Source organism: Chenopodium quinoa, unplaced genomic scaffold, assembly GCF_001683475.1.
Source record: "Chenopodium quinoa cultivar QQ74 unplaced genomic scaffold, ASM168347v1, whole genome shotgun sequence".
In the NCBI taxonomy this organism is placed as follows: Eukaryota; Viridiplantae; Streptophyta; class Magnoliopsida; order Caryophyllales; family Amaranthaceae; genus Chenopodium; species Chenopodium quinoa.
Genome location: NW_018743955.1, coordinates 131821 through 148555, shown reverse-complemented (window position 1 = coordinate 148555; position 16735 = coordinate 131821). Strand labels below are relative to the sequence as shown.

At 32.3% G+C, this 16735-nt stretch overlaps 2 protein-coding genes across 4 annotated transcripts; both read left to right on the top strand.

Moving 5' to 3' along the window:
* Nucleotides 1–5684: 5684 nt before the first annotated feature.
* Nucleotides 5685–7849, top strand: LOC110689542. Its single transcript, XM_021866320.1, has one exon. The coding sequence runs from the start codon at nucleotides 6134–6136 to the stop codon at nucleotides 7523–7525; it is 1392 nt and encodes a 463-aa protein (XP_021722012.1). The 5' UTR covers nucleotides 5685–6133; the 3' UTR covers nucleotides 7526–7849.
* Nucleotides 7850–11046: 3197 nt separating this feature from the next.
* On the top strand, nucleotides 11047–15456 carry LOC110689123 (vesicle transport protein SEC20-like). Of its 3 annotated transcripts, XM_021865851.1 has the most exons (9): nucleotides 11047–11367; nucleotides 11489–11584; nucleotides 11720–12026; nucleotides 12125–12194; nucleotides 13769–13824; nucleotides 13952–14027; nucleotides 14137–14173; nucleotides 14813–14927; nucleotides 15017–15456. In XM_021865851.1, the coding sequence occupies exons 3-9, from the start codon at nucleotides 11743–11745 to the stop codon at nucleotides 15252–15254; spliced, it is 876 nt and encodes a 291-aa protein (XP_021721543.1). In that variant the 5' UTR covers nucleotides 11047–11367; nucleotides 11489–11584; nucleotides 11720–11742; the 3' UTR covers nucleotides 15255–15456. The 3 variants fall into 3 exon arrangements, with proteins under 3 accessions (XP_021721543.1, XP_021721542.1, XP_021721544.1); XM_021865850.1 differs by lacking the exon at nucleotides 11489–11584; XM_021865852.1 differs by lacking the exon at nucleotides 11489–11584 and having other exon boundaries at nucleotides 11666–12026.
* The last annotated feature ends 1279 nt before the right edge of the window (nucleotides 15457–16735 follow it).

The window sequence follows — 16735 nt, the reverse complement described above, 5'->3', positions numbered from 1 at the left end:
AATAACAACTTTTGAAAATTTGATACAGAGTAATATCTTTCAAAATAAAATCTGATTTTTTCTATTTTGATTTTTGAAATAAAATATTTTTTTGTTGTTGAAAAACCATGCACTAGCCACCGTGGTGTGGCTAGCCTAAGCCAGCTACGGTGGATGTACGCCTGACAGTATACGCTGCCAAAGCAGCGCTGCTCTTTTGTTCTCAGACCCCTGTTGCCCCGCCCCTACCCTCCTTCTTGGACCACCACCGGTGGCTGCGCCACCTAACCGCGGCCGCCGCCTGAAATCAGCCTTTAAAATTTTTTTTCTTTTTTTTTATTTCAATTAACAACTTTGCGTTAAATAAAATTAATGTGGTCTATGATAAATTAAACATAACTTTGATTCTAATTCATCCAATTAAAATTAAATTCGCAATCTAATTTTAAAATCTAGGGTTTTGCATGAAAATAATCCCAAATTATTTAACACTTAAAATAATTTATTGATTATGTAAAATTCATAGTTTATACATCAAATCAATGCTATTAAAGTCGGAAACATATTTAAAATGAAACCGAACAAACAAGCACATAAAATTGGATTTCTATGACTCATTAAGTTCGAATTTTTCGAAATAATAATTAGGGTTAGGGTTTGAAAATTTCGAATATTCTAGGGCAAATTTCGATCCTTTCTAGGCTATTTTGAGAAAATTAAATCACATTTAATCAATTTCAAGAGTTAAATCATGTTTAATATAATAATTGAACCATAATTAATTTATTTTCTCCTTAATTTAATTAAAATTTGTGGACATCAAAGATTTATTGTCAATATGCGTAAATGCAAGAGACTAACTGATACCAATGTAAGACTTTAGATACTCTAAGCTGAATTGCATGAATCATATTCATAAGCATCTAAAAACCAAGATCATTGCATAACACATAAAAAACACATAATTGTACCTTTGAAGTGTGATTACACGTGCTATCGAGCAAGAACAATGGGAGATAAAGAACCCCAAGCGTGATTCCTCTACTTGGTCCATAGGCACAGATTAAACCTCCACAAATGTTAATTAGTCAATAGTCATGATTGAACACTTCAATCAACCTTCAACGGAGAAAAGAAACAAACTAACCACAAACCACCACGAGGAACACCGTGAACCACCACTAATAGGCGCCGACCTTACGGACGTGAGGAGAGGGGGAGGGATGTGAGTAAGGAGAGAGAAATGGGAGATAAGGGTTTGGGAAAACTGGTTATCTTGTGTCACAATTTACTGATAATTGTGTCTCTTTTCAACCTTAGGCATGGATCTTATTTATAGATCATATCTCTAAATAAGAGTCCATGTTAAGCCCAAAGTCCTAATCCTAATCTAATTACTCTAGCCCAACATCTTTCTTGGTATGTCATAATCTCATGAGGCCCATAAATGGGCCTCTTACTTGTTTAACCCAATACCCTTGTTGTGTGACCTCGTAGGATCTATTCTATTGGGCTTTAGACTATTTGACTAGTCCAAATATCATTTATCATATCTAGCCTCAGACAATGATGACCCAAAAGAACGAACTTATTATCTCCATAATAGTGATCCTTGATATATCTAGTAATTTCACTTATCGAAGACATAATTCCTTTAGCCTTATCAAGTCGACTTGTAGCTGAAGTTGATGACGAAGATGTTAATGACAACGATGTCAACATCTTTCTTCTTCTTCTTCAAATTCGTCAAATTAATTTTTTTTTTTTAAATTCTTTTTTTTTTGCGTGTCATATAATAATTGATCTTAGAAAAAATAAATAAAAATATATGAAACCTCTGGCAACATCGATGTTGAACCTAAACTTGATTCAAAGTTTTTGGATTAGTTGTCTGCCATTGTTATAGAAACTTGAGGTACTAGCTTAGAGATGGCATCAGCTGGTGGTTGCGATTTCAACCATGAAGAATTGCGGGAAAAATAGAAGGAAGAACATGAGCAAAATAAAAGTAGAAGAAATTTAACGAATGTTGAATTAAAAATGGAGGAGAAAAAGTTGCATTTGATAGGAAAATGTAGAGAAAGATGAAATTGAAAGTTAGGGTGTGAAATGAAGGGAAAAGAAAGATGCAATGAAAATATAGTGTTGATTATGTAGCAAAATTGTGCTTATGAAAAGATTCCTAAAGTTGGTAATGATATAATCTTGTCTCACTAATAGTTGATACTTTGTGTAAAGGTTATTATGTTAAAATAAAGTCATTGGGTTATAATAAAGGTCGTAAGAGAATAATATATTTTATAATGAAAATTGTTGTTGTTGTTGTATCTTAAAAACTAACAAAGTCATACAATCTACAAAAAATTAATGGGAAGCCGAGTTACACTCTTGGCCCCCACTACTCTAAGCTATAGCAAATCCTATATTGGTGAAGATTATTATTATTATTACTATTATTATTATTATTATTATTATTATTATTATTATTATTATTAGTTTTCATTATTATTATTATTATTATCTCAAAAACAAAAATTCATACAACCTACAATAAATTATGGGGAAGCCGAGATATAATCTGGGCCCCCCACTCCTCTAGATATAACAAATCCTATATTGGTGAATATTGGTGAAGATTATTAATATTATTATTATTATTATTATTATTATTATTATTATTATTATCATCATCATCATCATCATCATCATCATCATCATCATCATCATCATCATCATCATTAGCCATATCACCGTATGAAAGGAAATACAAAGAATATATAGTATACAACAAGTCAATAGCTGCTAAAATAATATTTTATTTAAATCAATTATTACGTATTTTTTAGATCAAATTTAAATCTATCTATGGATGGTAGATATATGAATTTTTATTAATAGATCATTTTTTATGAAAACATATTATATGTACTTCCTCCGTTACGAATTACTCGCAAGAAAGGGGTATTATTTGTGAGATATAAAATATTCCTTTGTTGCGAGTAATATGTAACGGGGGGAGTATATAATATGTATTTATGTAGGAAAGAACTTGTGGAGATCTAAGGTTTATACGTGCCAACTGACGTTAATGTTAACTATAGTCATTGGCGGAGCCAGCAAGGTATAAAGGGAGACAACTATCCCTCCCCCCCCCCCCACTTTTCCAAAAACAAAAAAAAATTAATAACCATAATTAAGTGCAATATTACATCTTACAAAATGAGATGGTGTAATGGTGAGGGCAACGAGTTTCTACTAAAGAAATTAGAGTTTGACCTTTGATGGAGACTTTATTATTTAATTTTTATTTAAATAAAATGTAGAGTATAACATAGTGTCCCTTCCATTTTTTTTCTAAGTATATTTATTTAACTAATTGTCATTACTATAATTTTGCATTAAAGAAACACCCAAATTATGATTGCAATAGAGAATGATGACAATTGCATTTAGTTAGCTATGTTATCAAATGACCGAATTCTTTAAAATTTCTCAACCCATAGATAAATATTTCTGGAGGAAGAATTGATATGTGATGTTCTTATTTTGACTAAGGACTCTTTTTTTCCCGATTCACCGGAGCTTACCTCCGACTACATCCGAATCCGACCAGGGTTGCACACCTTGACTTATAATGGGTGAGTCTCCCAACAAGCGTTTTTTGCATTCGGTGAGCCTCTAACTCGAGATCTCTCTTAAGCAACACCAAGTTGCTAATACTCTTTTTTTTTTTTTGTTTTTTTTTTATTCGAAAGAGGAAAAAATCCAAGCAGTAGCAGGTTACTAAATACTATATTGGTGTGAAAAACCAATGATTTTTTCCAACATTTTTGTTAAAATAATGTGATGTCCATTTGTCCCCCGGTCTGAAATTTCTTGCTCCACCACTGAATATAGTACATAGTACTGTATGTTTTATATTGAACATATAGTAATACTAATTCTATTATAGTGATCTTTATTATATACAAATGGAAAGCTAAACAACGCCCTTAAATCTCCAACTAATACCCGCAAAATAACTTAAAATTATATACTTATCCAATTTATAAAAATAATTAATTTTACCTCAACTTAAAGTTGATTTTCAAAAATCCTAGCTAAGTAATTAACATAGCACCTCAGCTAATAATCAGAAGATTGAATTGCTCAACAAAATGAGCAATATCTTCTCACATACTCGGTAAGCCCCAAGAGGTTGAACTTGCCAGCAGAAATCAAATACAAACCATCAAATACTGATAAGGACTAAAGACCTGGGGATTAAATGTTCCCTCTAATATTTTTGAATTAGTTTTATCTGAATCAATGGATGTTGGCTGAAACGCCTAGCTTTTTCGAATCATCGCCTGGGTGTTCAATTTTCCAGGAGTTTCACCCTAACTGCCCAGAAACTTTGAATACCTAGACGGTGGTTCGAAATAACTAGGCAATTCCGCCTTGATGTTTAGTAAAAAGGGTATTTTAGCCCACTCTAGATTTTTTTTTTTTAAAAAAATGAACCTTGTCTCCGATGACTCCATCGACGATGGCCTTTCCTTTGTCCCTCGGTATAGGTGGTGGTGTGGGTGGTAAATGGAGGTGGTGGTTCTGGTGGTTTAGAGAGAGAGAATTTTTTAAGAGAGAGAAAAAGGAGTGAGTGTGGCCTGGGTTTAAAATATGATTATGATGGTAATTTTTTTGTTTATATATGAGGGTAAATTCATAAAACATATTTTCTTTTGCGGGCGTTAACTGGAGATTCGAGGGCGATGTATAATTTTAAAATCTTACATTGAACAAATATATAAAATCTTATATATATATATATATATTAAGAGTTGGCAAGGTAGGATGGATATTTGAACGGGAAAGGCAATTGGTGGGAGAGTATATATTAGGTTTCTTTTAATACTTGGTGATATGATAGATTGTATTGAGTATTTTGTACATACTAGCCATGAGTAATGGAAGGAATAAAAATAATAAATTCATTTTTATTGTCTATATATTTTCTATTTCTAGTAAGTGTAATAAATTAAATTATCAAATTAATGCTTATGTAAATGACATCAAACACATAAAAATATAAGTCAATCCATCCATCCATCCACCTAGAGTTTTGTCTAAAACCTATACATTTATGAAAAATTCAGTTTAACTTGAAATGTGGTGAGTGAGGTAAATTTTTGGTTAAGTAAGCTAGATGATGGGTGGTCATTCGGTGACATTAAGGAAAATGATAGGGAAAGATAGTTTTGGTTTATATATTAACTATAGGTGATAGGCAAAAAAATTCTATTTTATCATATTGATATTCCAAAAAATTAAAAAAGAACTCACATTATATTTTATTTCTTAGTAAAATCAATTAATCAAATTGAATTTTAATGTGGATAAAATTAGTTGGCTACTCAACTTATGTAATACAAGTACATCTTTCTATGGGGTCTATGCTCTAGTAATCGAAATTAATGTCACAAATTTATGAATAATATGTTGATGTAAATTAAAGGAATTTTATTGTTACTCATTAAATTAAAATTATTTTTTAGATTTTGATGAGCAAGTTATATAAGATTTTAAACCATGCATATCAACGTGGACTGTAATAGTTTAAGCTCTCTATCGTGAGATATAATCTAATATAGCTCTTTCATCCAAATTTATCTATAGAAAAAGCATGTCAACCATGAAAGCTCCCAGTAAATTACATCAATTCTTATTTGAAAAACAAAAGGATGTCACATAAATATTGTACAAACCAAAATTAGATTTGCACATAAATTAATTGAGTGGGAGAGAAAAGAGAGAATTGTTAAATAACTAGGCGCATTCCATGTTTCTCTCTTTCTCCCTCTTCCTTTTCTTGTTCTCTCTCTAGCAATTTTTTTCTTTTCTTCTTTGTTCTTTCTCTAAATTTTCACTTTTTTCTCTCTCTCATCTCCTTTGGTTTTTTCTTCCATTTTCTCTTAGATTTATGTCACCCTCCCCTCATCGTCCTTTAGGACGATGATGAGTGGGTTGACCTTTATAACAACTTTTACACACGACCATCTTACAAAAAAAAAAATTTCCTTTGAACATAAGCATTCTTACAAAAAAAAAAGAAGAAAAAAGCACAAAATAATATAATTTATTGACTACACACAATATAAGAATCATACTTTTAGCAATGGCAGGTTTATCACCCTTCCAACTCTTAGAGATAAATCTAATATCAGCTCAAGATATAGCTAAGGTTGCACGGTCTATGCGAACGTATTCTGTGGCATGGGTTCACCCAGATCGAAAGCTTACCACCCGTGTCGACACACAAGGTGTAACCAACCCAACATGGAACGATAAGTTTGTCTTTCGTGTCGACAACCAATTTCTTCAGTCAGATACATCAGCCATTATGATTGAAATTTATGCATTACATTGGTTTCGTGATGTTCATGTGGGCACGGTACGAGTCCTTGTAGGCAATCTCATTCCCCCACAAACAAGGACCTTTAATCACAACCATCTTGGCATGCGGTTCGTTGCTCTTCAAGTTCGTCGCCCATCTGGTCGACCCCAAGGTATTTTAAACGTTGGTGTTACCGTCTTAGATAGCACCATGCGTAGCATGCCATTATACACTCAACTTAGCACATCAGCTGTTGGGTATCAAAAGTTGATGGGTCAAGATGAGAATCATAATAGTCATCCCCAAGATGGTGAGCCTAATAATCAGAAGGGTTTGAACCAACTTCGACGTGTGAAAAGCGAAAGAAGCTCTATTCTTGAAAATGAATATGACCAAGGTTACATATTCCCCCAGCCTAATGATTCAATAATCAATGGTTCAGAAAATATTAACGAAGAATATAATAAGAAAGGTAAGCACACGTTTGATAAGCCATTATCTATAATAGATGGAGTTGAAGTTGGATCAAATCTAAGTTTAGCTATTAAATTAAAAGACCAAGAAGGTAAAAAGGCTGAATCAGTTGTGAGTTATGCAGCAGCTTCATCGATTAAAGGGATATCAAACAACTATAATAATGCAAAAGCAACGCAAGATAAAACAATAATATCTAGCAACAAAAAGCACAATTGGTTACCACATTACTCATCTATCACAAAAGACTTTGCAGCAGGGTCGGTATGGTCTGAATCAGAAATAGGGCCATCGCCATCAGAAGTGGCAGCAGCAATTGCAGAGGATAATAAGTTTAAGCACTTTGAGGAAAGAGGGAGCTCAATAATAATGGATTATGAAAGTGAAGGGGTAAGGACAAAGCTAGAAAGATGGAGATCGGAGATGCCAACAGCTTATGGTTATGGTGATTCTTACATTGATGGTGATGGTAGTAGTAGTAGCACCTTCTTTCCTAGGACGATACATACTCGTCGACATACCGCTGATGGTGGAGCTGGTAAAATCTCATGTTTTGGAAACATTTGTGGGTACGAATGTTCCATAGTATGTGGTAAAAACGATGAAGATGATGATAATAACAAGAATGGTGGTGGTAAAGCTAAGAATAAGTATGATGCTCGAGCACCTTCTTTAGATTCTGTGTCCACATATTTTTGAGTGAGTAGGAGAGTTTTGAAGACATTGGGTAGGGGAAGAAGACTACACAATTTACTTTCTTTTAATCATAGTAAATTATGAATGTTAAGCAAAAGAAGATTGGATATTGTTGGTGGTGTCATGCCTGATTCATCCCCCTTCTCTAAAACGAGTTCATTTGTGCATTAATTTTGGGAAAAATAATTTGTAATATGGTCTTTTTTTCCACCCTATATTGCAATTGCTTTTACATACAAGACATTCGTAATGTTCTTATTAGTGGCTTGATATTTAAACCAAAGAATCAATCTAATCTTCTGTCGTTATCCTTTTTAGCTGTCTTTACACATGAGTACTAGTTAATTTTTCATATTTATTTCAAATGCAACACAATGACATTAGATATAAAATTGAATTACATCAATAGCTACTTATATTTTTTTTATGTTTTAAAAAAAATCAAGAAAGGTTTAAAGGGACACAAAATTTTGATGAAAACATTCCCCTTTATAGTAAATGATGATAATAAGTTAAATTTATTGAGAACTTAAAATGTATTGATAGTTTGATACATGAAAGCTGGTGAGTAAAACCAATTCTTTGCTATCACTTATTTTTATCGGCAATACAAAAATTCCAAGAATATAAATGTTTACACCTTAGGTGATTTTGATTTTTTGTTCTTTTTTCTTTTTGGAGGGAGGGGGGGGGGGGGGAGCGAGAGCAACAAGCATATTTTAATGGACACTATACTGCCTATATTATTTTGCTAAAAGTACACATCATTAAAATTGTAAAGGTATGCATGTGTACAATGAAATTTCTTTTTTTTTATTTTACTTTAAATGTACAAATAAGTTGGCTGGCTTATTGTATAAACTCCATTAGATTGACAACATAACTAGTTGATGTTAATGCTACTACTCCTTCCATGTTTTAATAAGTACTCCCTCTGTTGTTGTTGTTGTTGTTGTTGTTGTTGTTGTTGTTGTTGTTGTTGTTGTTGTTGTTGTTGTTGTTGTTGTTCTTATTATTATTATTATTATTATTATTATTATCACTTTCTTTTTAAGGGTGTTTTTTAAATGAATCTTTTTAACACGGAAAAGGAAATATATTAAACCCTTTAAATTAGGGACCAACTTTTTTAAATGCATCACTTCTGTATTTGGTAACTTTATACTATATTTTATCATTTTTCTTTCTTACTTTAAATCCCACTCAAATTATTTTATCATTTCTCTCTCTTCTATGAAAAAATATATCCTCTCTCACATATTTTCTCTTTCATGATCCCCATAATACAGTAGTGTTTTAATAAGTGTTACACTTCATTTTTTTTTGGCAAAAAACTACATTTTAATATTATGTCTTTCTCCTTTCATGGTAAAAAGTGACATTTATGTCACTTTTATGACTATTTTAAGGGTCATTTCTTAGTTTAGTTTCTAATAATTTCCTCTCATTTTAGCCTTTATTTCTCTTATTTTCTTATTCTCTTCTTTTATCCTTTGATTTGGTCATTTTTGCATTTTTATTAGCTTTTACTTTTTAGCTTATTTTGTTATTTATTTATATTTCTTAGTTCAAGAATAATTTTCTCACCTTTCTCTTTCCTTTTATTTTCAATTCTAATTTAACATTTCATTTCATTTATTATTTTATTTTACTTTTGTATGGTTTGTGTAGATGTGAATTCGACATTTTTTATTAGAAGCAAGTGTTTCAATTTGAGGTCATGTTCGAGGCACACAATTTGAGCCAAGCAAACATTGCTATGCTGCCACTCTTCTTCACTCTTAACCTACACTACCTCAAATCATTATCCATCACCACACACAATCCCCTACTCCCTCACCTCACAAAGACAACTCCCCTTATCCACCAAGTCAACTCACAGCCACCCCGCACAACTTCATCACATTACCTTCCAAACCAGCCGTACAACCACCGCAACACATGCCGCATCCCTAATTAACCACTTAAAATTTCCAATCTGTCACCAATTTTCAACCTCAATAGCCATCCCCCGCAAACACAACCACTGTCACCCACCATATCCAACCTAGAAAATATCGGAGCAATCCACCACCGGCAACAAAATCGACCAATAGCACCGTCGATTAGCAATAAGAACAGTGCAACCGCTTCAATCGTCCACCGAATCAGCCCCAAATCAATGACCCTTTAAAGCGGGCGCTCTTTAATATGGCGCGGACGCTCCTCAAGTGGCTATGCTACATTTTTTTACCCCCTTAGTTTTTGTTTTGTTTATTTTGTGCCCGGGGCTCTGCCTCTTGTAGCGCCAAAAAAAAGTAGCAGGTAAAAACTAATCTTATGCTTGGCATCTAACTTTTAATAAGGGGTCAAACCATTTTTTATTTCATTCTTTTTTTGTTCTTTCTCTTTCTCCTTCACTTACCTTCTTTCATTAAATTCCTTCATCGTCATAGTTAACATATTTTCTCCTCTATGTCATGTTTCACCTCTCTTCCTCATTTTTTTTAATCTTTCTTTCTCTTTTCCATCTCCCTGCATTTGGAAGCAAAATTTTGTAATTGTAATTGATTTAAGAAAATTTTTTAAATTATCACCCAAAAATGTACCAATTTTCAAAATAACCACCCATTATTTTTTTTAATTTTTTATTTTACCAACCCTTAAATTCAAAAACTACTTATATTACCATCCATTTCAAAATTCCGGTGGATTTATCTTATGTGAGCCTCAACCAACGACTCTTAGTGGTGACAAGAAGAAGATGATCAGTAGTAGTGACAATTCAGACAGCAAACTCTTGTTTTTTAATTTGTTTTCTTTTGGTTTTAGGTTGTCTTGTACTCAATAAATTGGTTTAAGGGGGAGCTGGAGTGAAGACATGGCTGATTGTAATGCTTAGACATAGCCGTTACTAGCCGTTGGGTGGGTCCACATAATAGAAATCCTACGGAATTTTAAAATGGGTGGTAATCTGATTAATGTTTTTAATTTAAAGGGTGGTAAAATATATAAAAAAAATAAAAAATAAACGAGTAGTTATTTTGAAAATAGATATATTTTTGGGTAGTAATTTAAAATTTTTCCTTAATTTAACACTTAATCTTAGAATAATTATCATAACATTCTTTATTACGGAGTATAATTTTGTAACATTCCATTTTATAAATTTATTTGATATAATCATCGATTTAACATTCTAATATCTGAATCAATAATCAATAATCAATCAATAATCAATAATCATCAATAATCAATAATCAATAATATATACTAAAAGACACACCAACAATGACATGTGTCATCTCCTGGTGTATCTTTTAGATTTGATTTTTTATTTTTTTTGGTTAAAATTTATTTAATGTAAATTTTTAATAAGGTAAATACAAATTGGCTAAAACGGGACGTAACCTAGTTTGAGCTAAAGTTTTGTACATATTAACAAATATTTCCTCCGTTTCTATTTAGTTGACGCGTTTGATTTAGATACATATATTAAGGAGAGGAGAGAGAGTGAGAGAGAATGAAATCCATATAAACTAAAAAAAAATTTCTTAAAAAGGAATACGTGACTAAAAAGAAAGGAGGTAGTATTAAATTAGAAAAAAAAAATCGTCTATTACTCTCTCTATTAAGGTGAATAATTCTTTCCTTAAAAAAAAAAAAAAAAAAAAAAAAAAAAAAAAAAAAAAAAAAACTAGTTAATAATTCTTCTTTGATTGAAAAAATCTTGCCCTCTTTTTACCCATTTCCTTTCATCCCTTCCCGTTCAATTCCCTTCCCTTTATTATTGTTTTTTTTTTCTTTAATTGCCCTCAGTCTCCATTGAAGCGCAGTCCACGTTCTCCATTGAAGCAGCTTCTGTGGTAAGTTGTTGTTTCTTTTTGTAATCATCGAATATCAAATTTTACAATCTAGGGTTTATCATTGATCTAATTTATTTTTTTATAATAGTATCATTGATCTAATTTAGTTTAACTGTTTTAGGGTTCGAAATTTTGGACTATTGATTCAAATTACATTACGACCGATTATGTTGCTAGAGAAGAAAACTATTTTCCTAATTTGATAATTGAATCAAATGTGCGTTTTCTCCCTAAAATTATGCGATTTTTCATGCCTAATTTGATCATTCAATCAAATTTAGTTGCTAATGTGTTGCAGAACCTTTAAATGTTGGGATCAAACTATGAAATTTGGGTGTTTGTTGCTTTGAAGGTTATTACTTCTGACTATACATAATGGATGAGATTGCTAAGGCTGTGGAGGAAGTTAAGAAACAGTGGTCTGAAACAAGTTTTCAGACTCAAGGACATATAAAGGCGATAGAAGATTATGATAGTTCTAGAGACATTAGTGGAGAGAAGAATTCGCTTCCTCGATTAAACGGTTTGGCGCAGGATGGTCTTGCTATGCTTAGCTCATTGCATCTTAAGCTTGATACATTGGCTCCTCAACTTCCAACCTACGACGAGGTTCAGTCTGCCCAAGCTCTTCTCGAGAACTGGAAGGAACAATCTCAAAGGTAAAGGAAAAGGAATACAATACAATTTTTATTTTATTTTATTTTATTTTATTTTAAATGTTGGGGTTTACAATTTGAGCATTGTTTCTATTATGTAGCTTGCGAATTGCTTTGAGGAATGCTAATTTGCAAGCGAAGGTGAACAGCAGGAAAACTGCTCAGAAAGAGGTAATTAAGTCCATCTTAGTTAATTTGTTTATGGTTTTAAAAAAAAGTCCATCTTAGTTAATTTGTTTATGGTTTCTTTATTCATGACCTTCATAATGATACACTTTGGCTTTGCCACGCTGCTTAGTGAATTCTTTAAGTAGAGTGTATGAGAAAAGGTCATCCATTACCTTCATAGCTTATTATAGAGTTGTTGGCTTTGTACTGAATGATAATCTTTTGCTTTTAAACATCTGTTTCTGCTGTTACTCAAAAACCACTATATGTATACCTTCTGCTGTTATCTCCGTCCAAGACAGCTACTGGAATGTGTTCTGTATGTCATAAACAGTATTGTTGACTAGAAAGATCTGTTGATCATAGCTTGTTTGTTTGCTTTTTTCGTTAACTTATGTATTGGGCCATACCCTTCGGATTTATTAAATGTTAATTTAATATTTGCAATTCCTTTTGTTTTAAAAAGAGATCTTGGGTTTATTGACTATAAAGGACACCATTGCCCCATATGAACATATGATATGAGCTATCCTAAGGGATTATTGAATCTTGCTTTGTTGCTTAACTTGTTTTTCAGATGAATGGATAAATGCCTATTATGGAGTTCTATCATATTATCAATATTTCGAGCACTCACTTATTGAGTTGAAGGCTTAAACACATGATTTAGGGTTAGAAATATTCAGTGTTTCCTAATATTTAGCATAAGTATTGATCTCTTATACTTAGAGAAGGAATTGCATATTGAGAAAAGAATGTAGGAAACAGATAGGACCTTAAACCTGATGAAGTGAGGCTGATGACAAGCATAACTGTGTTGAAATGGGAGATGAATTTATTGAACCAACAACAAAACCCAATATTCTGTTCCTATGGTTTTCATGGCTGGTACTGTGAAGTGGGTAAGATTCTACATAGGTACTATAAAATTTTGAACGTGATTTTTTGGAGCGAAAAGGATAAGTTGATGAATAAGAGGAAATGATTAAACTACCTCTTATGTATTATGAATGGAAAGCTTGTGTAGGTTCATTTTCCATTGATCTTTCAAGTTTCATCCATGGATTTCGTTTCCCCCAGCCCTAGGTCTCCATTACATTCTTCTATTTTTACACCCTACAAGTTGGCAATAATTTTTATTTGTTTCCATAACTACATAGCTGTCGTGCTAATGAACTGATTATTATTATCTTTGAAATTCATACTTGAGTGAATCATAAAACAATGAAAGGGAAGAATTTTGTAACTGTATTACTAGGATTTAGGAACTTCATGATTACTGGAATGAGATTCTTCTTTAAGGAATGTAGAATATCATTTCTTGTCATTATTTTCTAATTATTAATGATATGTTTAGGGGTATATATAGAGGATAAATAAGAATATTAACTCTATTACAATCAGGAATAAACAATTTTGGGCTTTGTTAGGATCCTAGGTTTTTTCATGCTCTCTACTGTTCAGACTTTAAAATACCCCAGGTATCCATTGTTAGTTTTAAAGAATCTTCCATCACTGCTTTTGAAAATTTTTATGTATAAGATTTTGTCTCACTGTAGCCAATCTGTTGATTTCAGAGGGAACTTCTTCTAGGCGGTGGTAGCGAGTCTACTGCGCGTAGACGTAATTTACAGTATGTGCTATGCTTCGTTAGTTTGTTACTGTGAATAGGACAGTGAGATATTGCTGTACATTCTTTTTTAATCATACCATAGTATGGAAATTTAGCTAAGTAATGATTGCATTCTATTGTATATAAGGACAAAGGCCGGGATGACGTCTACAGCTGAAAGCATTACTGAGAGCCTTCGTCGTAGTCGCCAGATTATGGCTCAGGTCTGTACTAGTATTTGGATAATGTTTGGTTATTATACATTTTATGTCAAGGTAATATTAATTGAAGAACTCACATTGTTCCTTTACTCTTGTCTTTCTCTAAGCATAGGAGTTGGACAGAAGTACAAGTACATTAATGACTTTTGGTATGTTGATTCATCCCTATTTTCCCCCCCTTTACTTTCCCCTGGACTACAGTTTTCTGCTTTTGTTGTTTCTTGTTTGCAACGTCTCTTATACTTCCTTCTAACTTTGCCAATTTCTAGATGCCCAGCATATCTAGGTCACCTGTGTCCTGTAAAGGAGGTGTAAAAAGTCTTGAGATGTTTTATGTTATTGATTTGGCTTTTATGGATGTCATTGACTTATTTCCCTATAATACTCTTCTGTTTGGTTAGCTGTTTTAAACGATCTGATTTTAATGAACAAAAGCCAAAGGTTATTATTAGATCAGTTGTGCCCTTGTTAAGGAAAAGAGCAAGCAGTCCTAAAATTAAGTTCCACTTTGGTTTATTGGAAATTGTTTCCCATGGAATGATAACTTGCTGATCTACTACCAAATGGGTTTGCAGTATTTCGATTTCCTGCTGAGTTATCAACGGAGCCCATGAGTTTTGCTAGCAAATTGCAATATGATATTGGTCTATGAGATTAAACATGACTGTGAAATTGCTGGACTAGGATAATGATATGTAGCTTGTTTGAGGTTAATTAGATGTTCTTTTTATAGACTAGGATATGGGTAAGCTGCTAATTTGAGGCTAATTAGATTTCTTAACCTGTAGAGGAATCGACTGGAACATTGAAGAAAGCTGAAAGTGAATACAAAGGACATCGATCATTGTTGATGCGAACACGTAACCTACTTTCCACGATGCAGCGCCAAGACCTTATAGACCGGTATACAAGTTTTTTCTGCCCTTTACTTTCTTTGCCATTTATATTGAACTATCTGGAATTTGAAAAGAACACTCTTTTTCTCTTTGCAGAATCCTAATTTTTGCAGGGTTCCTCGTCTTCTCTCTAGTTGTTCTTTATGTTGTTTCAAAGCGTATTGGAATATTGAAACTGCAGAGAGTAGTTGTTGCATCCTTAAAAGCAGGTATGTATCGAGGAGCTGGTGCTGGACAACCAGTGGCAGATGGACTCAATGTTGTACAGCATGATAATGTACCTCCAACAATTGGAGCAAACCCCGCTCAAAATGTCTTGCGTGATGAACTTTGAATATGTTGTTATTTTGTTCTTTTAAATATTCCTAATTGTGGCTCTGCGCGCGCGGTCCTCAAAGGAGATGATAATTGTCCGTAAATTATGTATACTGTCACATAGTTACATGTTAATTATGTTTGCGAAGTATACAAATTTTGTATGCATGTAAAAATACATATTAAGGAAAAATATGAAAAGTAGAAATATTAGAAATTAATATTTAATATATTAATTGGGTAATAATAGCATATGTGGAAAAATGATCTTGTTATATAATAAGTGGATACAATCCTACAAACTTGTTTAAAATAAATAAATTGGTATGGGCCTAATATTTTTTATTTTTTAAACTTTATACTGTGTACTTCCTCTGTTCTTTTTTACTTGACCTATTTCTTTTAATACGCTTGCCAGTGCAAAACTTTAACGGTCAATAACTTTAACTCTCCTAATTAAAAAATATAAAAGTTATATATTATGATAGTTCTTATTGAGACGAATTCAAAATGATCCAACATGAATATGTTTATCCTTACACATTATTCACAAAAACACGGTCAAAGGAGGGGTGGTGAATAGTATAAAAGTCAAAGCGGGTCAAGTAAAAAAGAACGGAGGAAGTATGTTGTAAAATTATTAGCCAATCCAAAATTACTATGTAAAGGTACATATTGTTGAGTGATTTTTCTTAATTAGTCTTTTTTCTCTCCAAAGCTAATTTCTCTAATTTTCTTCCAAGTGGTCTCTCTATCTCAAGTGGTCTCTCTCTCTCTCTCTCTCTCTCTCTCTCTCTCTCTCTCTCTCTAATTGCCATGTTTTTTTCTTTTTCTCGCATTTTAGCAAGCCTTGTTTCCAAGCTAATTTTCATGATTTTCTTTAGTGATTTTTCGTAAGTGGGGTCTCTCTGTCTTTCCTAAGCTAATTGCATTGATTTTCTTCTTAAGTGATCTTTCTTAATTGGTATAACTCTCCTAAGCTATTTGCCCTGATATTCTTAAGTGATCTCTGTTAAGTGGTCTCTTTTTCTATTTCTCTATCTCCCTAAGCTAACTACTCTGTTTCTCTTAAGTGATCTTTTAAAAATGGTTTCTGAATTAATTTCGTAAATGATTTTCTTAATTGGTTGATTTTCTTAATTGATATTTCTTAATTGGTTTCTTGATTTTCTTAAGCTATTTGTTGTGATTTTCATAAGTGATCTTTCGTTTTCTAATTGATCTTTTTTAAATGCTCTCTCTCTCTCTCTAGTGATCTTTCTTCAAAAATTAGCTCCTAAGCGCTTCTCTCTCTCTCAATAATAATATAATCACATAATCTCTTTCCCCAAATGGCTATTTAACTCAATATTCTACAACAATAACTACTTTAATTGTGTTTCCAAATAAAACAATTCGTAAAGAACGTAAAAAATAACCACAAGATTATAGATATATAAGTTCGTCATAGAACACTTCCTTTTTATTTACAATGTAATTTTACATGATACTTAATAACTT

Coding starts and splice junctions, on each gene's coding strand:
- LOC110689542 (XM_021866320.1), top strand. CDS start 6,134: ATGGCAGGTTTATCACCCTTCCAACTCTTAGAGATAAATCTAATATCA.
- LOC110689123 (XM_021865850.1), top strand. CDS start 11,743: ATGGATGAGATTGCTAAGGCTGTGGAGGAAGTTAAGAAACAGTGGTCT. Junction 13,825..13,951: donor GCGCGTAGACGTAATTTACA/GTATGTGCTATG, acceptor ATTGTATATAAG/GACAAAGGCCGGGATGACGT. Junction 14,028..14,136: donor GTCGCCAGATTATGGCTCAG/GTCTGTACTAGT, acceptor CTCTAAGCATAG/GAGTTGGACAGAAGTACAAG.